An 8,372-nucleotide genomic window follows, 5' to 3' on the forward strand; every position below is an offset into this window, starting at 1 on the left:
GGAACTCATTGGACATTGAGCCATTTATCACAACTCTTTGGGTGCAGCCACCCATCCAGTTCCTTCTCCAATGAATGGTTCATCCATTGAATTCATACTGTTCCAGTTTAGAGATCAGAGTGTCATGTGGGACAGTGTCAAATGTTTTGCACAGGTCCTGGTAGATGACATCTGTTGCTCTGCCTTGATCCACTATTTCCCACAGGGCTACTCACACATCACTCTTCTTGCCCTTTCACCTCCCATAGCTCACAGCAAAACTGCTTTGGGTCTGCTCCAGAATTATAGAAATTCTTCTGCTTTAGGTGGCTTCTTCTCAAATCTGGGTTTGAGAACTGAGCACCTTCAAAGTTGGACTTCAGTCAGATTCTTGCTTATGCAGGGTGAGGAGTGGGATAGGTCAGGGACTGGAGATGGGGCAGGGGACATGATGCAGCCTGGGTGCTCTAGGGATGCCATGTGGGGCAGGGTGGTGGGGTCCTTGGTCTCAGCAGAGCTGAGTCTGGGCTCATCTGTAGCTCTTGTACCTGGCTGGAGCTGGGAGAGGGCCTGTTGTGCTCTTCTGCAGTATGCTTAGAGTTATGATGGTTTGCTTTGTTTATTTGCTTACATTTTTAATAGTTTCCTATTCCCAGCTGATCATGATTTTTTTTTTTGGAAGACATTTGTTGAATTGTATAATCTGTTACTAGTATTGTCCATCCTGTGTGATGGTATGGCCACTGTGCTAAGGGGATGCTGGTGTTGTCTGAGCTTCAGTTTCCTGTACTTCCTACAAGGCCAGTGTCTAAGTTAGGTCTCTGAATCACACCACTCCATTTGGCACAGGGGAGTCTGGCTTAGCACCAGGCACAGACCTCTCCAGTCACATCTGTGTTTTCTTCTGCCCTGGACAAGGAAAGGCATCAGGTCCTTCCTCTGGACAGAAACCCAAGGCTCATTCGTCCTTACCACATCTCCAGAGTTTTGTTTGCCTCTTGGTCCATCTCTCTCCTGTCTTGAAATTTGTGAAGCTAGTACTGTACAGTGGGGTTGGTGAAGATCAATGATGGTACTTTAAAATTAGATATCCCCTTTGAACAGCTCTTCTGGGTCTATTTCCAGCACTCACTGATGGCCTGGCAGGGCTTAATGGCTGGCTGGGTTTCTGATGACATTTCATGTGTTACAGCATCAATGTCTCTGTAATAAAAGGTCACAGTAACAGTCAGCTCTCTGCTCCTTCATCATCTCTCTTTGCCCTGATGACTGATGACATAGGAAACTACCTCAGCTAGAGGCAGGCAGCTGTGCTTCTGGCCAAGCTCACAGTGGGATGTGATCCAGGTCCAGCTGGATATGGCAGGAGCCCCACTGGGCAAAGCAAGCACCACCATCAGCTGGATGAGTGTACTGGCAGACACACAAATGGCCATTGATATGAATTTCCAGCAGTAAACCTCTTGACTCTTCTTTCCTTCTCAAGAAGGAAACCATGGCATATGATACACTTTTTCTCAACAGTGTCTGCCTTGGCATCAAAGGATGGTTGGGGCTCAGGGCACGAATGCAGACTTGGGGTTGGGTACAGGTCCTTGGAGTTTCCCACAGGAAGAATCTGAGAAAGAGCCTCCGTTCAAGTGGGTAGTTTGTTTCTTTTAGCATGAGTTGGTGTTTTGCACAGCATTCCTTCCAGCCATCTTTCTAGTAGTCCTGCACTTAGGATCTTTGTTCAAAGGGAAGTTAAAGAGGGGAAAGCTGCATTGCTTTATGTCCTAGGGAGCATGAGGGCAGGTACCCACTGTGGGGTGATAGGATCCATGACAGCATCCGTGGCCCAGGTGAACAATGCATCTCCAGCTCCACTCCCTGTGAAATGAGTTCCTCTTCTTTCCAAGTGTAATTTCGTGTGCCTCTCTTCATAGTGCAGAGTATGTCCTGCTCTAATTAATTTTTCTCCTTCTAATTATTCAGTACTGCAAGTAAACAGTGCACACAGAAAAGTGCACTCTGTTAATAAGGAAATGTTAAGCCATATGGCATGTGAGGATAGAGTATTACAGCTATGGGATGAGAACCTCCTGTTCAGCAGCCAAGTTCACATGCAACATGTATCCTGTCAATGTATTCTTGCCAACGATGTCAGTTCCATCATCTGGCAAATCAACTTAAGTGATGGCATGGATTTCTGGAGCACTCCTTCTCCACTGAGGCTCTTCTGTTAAGTCAGTGCTGAGAGCTTGTCTTCCCATATTAAAACTCCATAAAGGTATGGGTGAAACAGTGGAGGATGCTCTGAGCTGCCCATACTTCACCTGGGTATTATAGATACACTGAAGATGTGGCTGGCCATATTCCATGTCCTGGGGTATTTGCCCAGCTTCTTTTAGTGACCTAGAGGGTCACAAGAGGAGGAGGGTCCAGAAGGTTCTGTGGATCTGATGCAGGGTTGTGACTGATACTCTAATGTTTTGGGTGCCCAAAGAGCAGGCTGACAGCAAGTGTTACTGCTGCAAGTGATCAGTCCATAATACTGTAAATAACCATCATAACCAGTAAGTGAGAGGTTTCTGGCATTATTTGCCATTATGAGTAATTGTTTTAGTTTGCATCAAGATATCAGAGCTGAAAACAAATTAAAAAGGCTTAAGTTTGTGTGGTATGTTAAAACACTCAAGGTACATAGAGATTTTTTGTGACAGAGGTAGCTTGAGATCTGGGCAACACTTTAATAGTGTTTTACACTTTAATGGTGTTTATAAGTAGTCACTGCAAAAACACTTTAATGTGATACTCAGCTATCATATCTGTCACCAAAGGATTGAAGTTGCCTGGTATCTCAATTTTTAGTTAAAATTAAGACAAGATTCACCCTGTAGCATTACTTTCTTAGCATGCAGTTTGTTGCACAAGCATGGAAACGAGTGTGCTTGTAGCAGAATTAAGTCACTACACAAGAGTATTGCTGTATTGTGCCTAAAAAGCTGCTCCTTCCTCCTAAGAAGTTCAGGTAGCCTGACTGTGAGGAGGAAAGGGATTTCTGCAGCCCTGAAGAGTTGGTTTCTTTTAGGAGTCAGTGCTCCTCACTCGAGCTCCACTGCAGAGTGCCAAGTGTTATGGATCTTACAACAATTTTCTGTAGTGGATGCCTGTAATTTATGCTCTCTGCTTTTGCTTCTTCCAAAGCACAAATCTGCACCTTTCCTGAGAAGAGCCATTAGTGGTGGTTATATATTTGTTTCCACAGCTATAATATTTTTGGCTGTTAACTGTTTTTTCTTTGAGATTTGACTTCTTTGAGATTCAGAGCACTTTGCATATAGTTTGTGGACATCTCTGGGATGCACTTTTGCAAGTGGAAAAAGAAGTCACAGTTAACACTGCTGATGGATTGTGGTTCTTCTTTGATCCTTTGATTTGGGACTTTAGCCATGAGATAACCTTTATCCTTTTGGTGATAAGTTCACTGGAAGAAATTAATCCATCATAAAGGGAGCTGATCAGGAAGTGTTTGAAGTGTGATATTGGGGCCAAGGAAATGTAAATGCATTCTAAGGCTGTATTGCTGCTTTATTCTGGTCTATGATGGGTAATAGAAGTCTCAGTGGCAGTGTAATGCTAAATGCTTATGAAGGCATGGGGGGAAATCCAGATTTCTTTTAAATTTCTTCCCCCTTTTAAGGAAGAGGGACACACAGCTGATGAACTCAAGCTAGCAGCAGGCAAAGTTAGGTTGGAGAGGGGACATTTTAGCTCAGATGATTTCTGTTCTATTTTTAAGTATCTTACCATATATTTCAAATTTCAGAATGAGTGCCTCCGTGCCTCTGCAAGGGAAGACAGCTCTCTTCCTGTTTTTAAAACAAGCTTTACAGTTAAAAATGACTTCTCACCACTTTTCAGACTTTTTTAGCAGTATTAGCACCAAGTCATGGTGCATATTGTTGGGCTCAGCCTTATCTGCTGTTAATAAGTAAAAAAACCTAATATAAACAGCTATTATTTTAAATTCAGGACCTGCTGCTCTGTCTGTAAACTTCATTTTATTTAGCTCCTTGCTGAGTGAGCTGTACCAGAATGTTCAGAGTGGATTCAAGGGGTAATGTTTATGTATTGGCAAACCTGGTGCCTCTCTCTCTGGCAGGGTCTGTTGTTTAAAGCAGGACTGCACCTTGTTGCACTACCCCAGGTCATGGCAATGAGATGTTGTGTCCTTCCTGGTAAAAGAAGAGCCTTGACTTGTTGGGCACAGGATTTCAGAGCTTCTGTTCTCTGGGCAGCTCTACCACACCAGGATGTGGCATTCAAACCCTCTTAATCTGTTGTGTGTGTAGGGTTTTTATATTCTAGCCAGCTTGCAAAACTCAGAGCTGGAAATCAAGCAAAAAGCACTTTGCTGTGAACACCCCATTTAAATCTGGAGCACAAGCCACTTGGTGTGTTTGTGCTGAACATATTTAGTAACAGACTGTAAATGCATGAGGCAAGGTTCAGACTCAGGATAACATTACAGGAATGTGGCATCTGCCTGGCATCCCAGCTGGAAAAGTATCAAATGAGGAAAGTATGTCAGAATTGCTCTTGCTCAGTGTCTCTGTGCTTTATAAACTACTTTTCTGTGGAGGGCTATGGGTGTAAAAATGTTCCCCCTGAATCCCTTTAACAAATGATTGACTCAAGTAGTAATTTTTTTTTTATTCTCTAGGCCACAATAAATGTCAAATGATTCATTGTATAGTTAATTATGTGATACTGTGCAGTTACTGGGGAGAGCAGAATGAGTATTTGAGACAGAGCTGTAGAAGGCACAAAGTTTTTGTAACAGCTCCTGTCCCAGCTTTGGCTCTTGCATCCAGTGAGGCCACTTCCCTTCCTGCTCTGAAACCATGGCTGGGGTTTTGCTGTGCCTCTTCTGGGACCCCTCCTCCAGCCCTCTCTCTGCCTGTGTTGGGAGGTGGCCATGGCAAATTCATTTTTTCAGTGCAGAGGGACTGGTAGAGCACAGACATCTGCTTGCAAGGACTTGAGCTGTCACCTCAGCCCTCACACGTGGGGTTGGAAATGTGTGCTGGGGTCTCAAGGAGAGTGGCAGCCTCACCCTTGATGGAAATGTGACCCTCGGGGGGCTGATGTGGGAGTTCCCCACTGCTTTAGTGCTGGGTGAGTCCCCCTCTGGCACTTGGGATAATTCTGACTGTGCTTCCCTCTAGGAGGACTTTCGAAATAAAGTTGAAGATTACATTAGGCACTATGCAAGATGATGAAGGGAAATGGATGGCAGGACCATGGCTTCCACACGAGAGTTGTTCTCAACTTCAACAACAACCAAACCAGCCTGGATTGTACTAGTCCTGTGTCCTTGTTGTACCGAAGAAAAAACCTAACTTCATAACTTGTCCAAGGTAAAAGGAGAGTTCAGCATAAATACAGCAAGAAATTGTATATGTTGGTTGAAAAAGTTGTTTGCTTACTTTTAAAAATGTTTACTCTTCTGAACTGTACTGTATATCCTATTGATGAGATATACTTGAGAATATAAAAGAAATCACTATTGAAAATGTAATTACACTTTTTTTAACTCTTGCCTCGTTTGGAGGGGGGAAGGAAAAATCAATCAACCAAACAGAAGAGTTACTGTGTTTTTGGAACACTTCAAGTTGGCAATAAAATGGTCTCCTGTGAAACCAAATCACAATAGTGTTGCCTTTGATGAGCAGAAACAATTCTTTTTCCGTGAGTCATTCGACTAATGCTTAGAGCTTGACAGAATGCAAGTGCTAAATGAAATTCTAATTCTGGTATTGAAATTATTGATATTTAATGTAAGTATGTTTTTGTCACATGTTTGGAATGTTTACATTGTTATTTTCAGCTTCTGTTTGGGCTACAGTATTTTTTGTTTCTATTAATTGTGTGAAATAGCTAAAAGAAATACCAGCTAATTCATAACTTCAATAAGTGTGTAGTATTAGTAAAATTATATATCTATAATACATATTTCTGTAAAAATGTAATGAAAGGAAGATTTTTCTTGTAAGATACCTGCCTTTGGCTTTCCAATCTGGGATGTGATGAGGGAGCATCAGACCCTTCCATCTGATGAAGGTAAATTCAAGCACTGTTACCTGGAGAATATCTCATTGTGTTCTTCAAACTTTGGCACTGGAAGTGAATGACTGATCACACAGCTGAGGAGAATAACACACTGCCCCCTCTTTCAAACACTCGTGCACGCCTTGATTTCTTTGAAGGATGTGATTCTCTAATTGCCTTTTCTGTAAGTAGCTGTGTATCAAGCTGTGTGTGCAAGCAGAGATCCTTCAGAGGAGAGCAGCATGTACCTCAGAAACCACTTCAGAGCAAATGCCATCAGGAATCTGCTGCCCGTCGTGCCCCCGTGCCTGGGGAAGCCGAGCAGGGGAGGCACTGGTGTAGCCCCAGAGACTGAGACACATTTCACTGATGGGATCATGCAGAGGAGGTGCAATGGAACCATTTCAAGCTTTTACAAATAGATCAACCATAGAAATAAAAGTACGTGTGGTTTCACATAGAGAGCGAGCGTGTGTAATGCTTAGGTGTTGGCTATTGGTTCTTTATCCCCCTGAATGATTGTGATTTATTCTTTCCTGCTGTTCCTCTGCAAACACTGAAGGAAATCAAAATTTTCTCCATCACTGTGGCAGAGCTGAGTTGCAAATTTTAAGTGCTGTGCAGCTTTGCTTCTTAAGGTTCCACTTTTGCCTTTTTCCTTAGAGAGTCCCAGGCATCTGTAAGCGTTACTGGAGCTCTAGGAAAAGCAGGGAAACAAAATTCTGAGACTGGCATGCAGGACAGAGCCTTACTGTGAGCTTCTTTAGATAGTGTTGCCACTGTGTCTATTTAAAATGAAACATAGATCAGCATATTATTATTATTTTAAGCAGGCAACTGCTTGAGTTGAGACATCTCTGCTGCCAAAATAGTAATGTCAGGGAAAGCAAGGAAAAAAGAAAGCTTGGAAAGTATGTCCAGTTTTTGTGTGTGTATATATATATATATGTATATATTTTTAAAATGTGTATATTTATATATTTATGTATAATTGTATAGATGCAGGTAATCCATATTCTGTCAGCCACCCTCAGTTTCCACTGATCATCAAAGCCCTAAGCCAGGGCCCTCTGGGGGTTACAGACAGCCAGAATCTGACAGGGAGCTCACTGCCATCTGCAACCCCATGGACCCCTGCAGTGGCAGAAGGCCACTCACTGTCTCACTGTCCCCTTCCCTTCTGGAGGGGCAGTGATGGAGGCACATAAGCAAACAGTGCTTGTGGCTTTGATAACTCCCATGCAGCCTTAGGAACAACCTGCTGCTTTTTTCCTGGGTTTTTTGTTCAGACATTTTTATCCTAGGCAGGAACCCAACTTCCAGAAAGCCTCTTCAGCTCTTCCTGGCTGTAGGGAACCAGTCTCTGGAGCCCTGGGTTCTCACAGGGCTGATTTTTATTTATTTGCTTTTTATTAGTTATTCAACTGTTCCTGAAAAGAAGGCCCCAAATATCAAATGGCAAAGGAGAAAAGTGCTGCAGTGTTGTGGAAGAGCAACAGGAGCCAGGACTGGGCAGGACTCAGGTGGGCTGGGCAGGTGGCTGAGTGTTCCCCACGGAGGGAACCAATCCCACTCTCAGACTCTGGTGAAAGGGAGGATCCCTGACCTGCCCACCCCTACCCAGGGACCCTCAGGGCTCCCACTGCTTTGGTGGGGCAGACATTGCTCAGTCAGCCCTCCCAGCCCACCCCTGGGACTATTGTGTGTGTGTGGGGGGGTTCCTGGGACCACAGAGTCCAGAAAGGGCAGAAATGGGGGTGTCTGAGGGTGGGGGGGAGGGAGGGTGGGATGGGACTCGGTCCATGCAGACCCCAGCCTTCATGGAGGGGGCAAACGCTGAGGATCCACACCTGAGACAAGCACCTGGTTTATTTTTATATTTATTTAGGTAGGAAAAGCACCTTATTCCTGTTGCTTGTGAGCCCCAGGGCACTGCCACGTCCACCACCAGTGCCATCAGCTTTTGCTGCCAACCTTCATCCACTGCTCCCCATTTCCCAGGCTTTGTCCTCGTGCTGGGGTAGAAGATACCTTTCCTGGTGGGGGGGGGGAGGGGAGAAAAAAAGCCAGGAAGAGAAAGTTGTGGTGGTTTCATGTCCAGATTTGTGCCCAAACACACCAGCCTTGCAGTGACTGCCTGCCAGCATCTCTGGTACTGTGGGGCCTCCACACTCTTTTGGTTTTTTGTTTTTTTTTTTTTCGCTGGGGGGAGGAAGCATCTGGGAAGTCCTGAGCAGAGCCAGAGCAGTGACTGTGCCAATGCCCAGGGCAAATCCTGCTCCCTGGTACCCCATTACCAG

At 44.4% G+C, this 8,372-nt stretch overlaps 2 protein-coding genes across 9 annotated transcripts in view; one reads left to right on the forward strand and one right to left on the reverse strand.

The window, feature by feature from the left end:
• UBE2F (ubiquitin conjugating enzyme E2 F (putative)) overlaps positions 1-6,528 on the forward strand; it is a 64,025-nt gene extending 57,497 nt beyond the window's left edge. For 7 of the 8 annotated variants that reach the window (XR_011726510.1, XR_011726511.1, XM_071747058.1 and 4 more), the window contains one exon: positions 5,190-6,528. Coding sequence is in view for 5 of the 8 variants with exons in the window: in XM_071747058.1 (XP_071603159.1) it covers positions 5,190-5,240 (51 nt within the window). In the remaining 3 variants the exon portion in view is untranslated. The remainder of the gene's footprint in view (positions 1-5,189) is intronic. The other variant, XR_011726509.1, reaches the window with a different exon arrangement.
• Positions 1-8,372, reverse strand: part of CMKLR2 (chemerin chemokine-like receptor 2) — a 116,040-nt gene that overhangs the window by 101,276 nt on the left and 6,392 nt on the right. The window lies entirely within an intron of this gene.

This window comes from Heliangelus exortis, chromosome 6, assembly GCF_036169615.1.
Source record: "Heliangelus exortis chromosome 6, bHelExo1.hap1, whole genome shotgun sequence".
NCBI classification, from domain to species: domain Eukaryota; kingdom Metazoa; phylum Chordata; class Aves; order Apodiformes; family Trochilidae; genus Heliangelus; species Heliangelus exortis.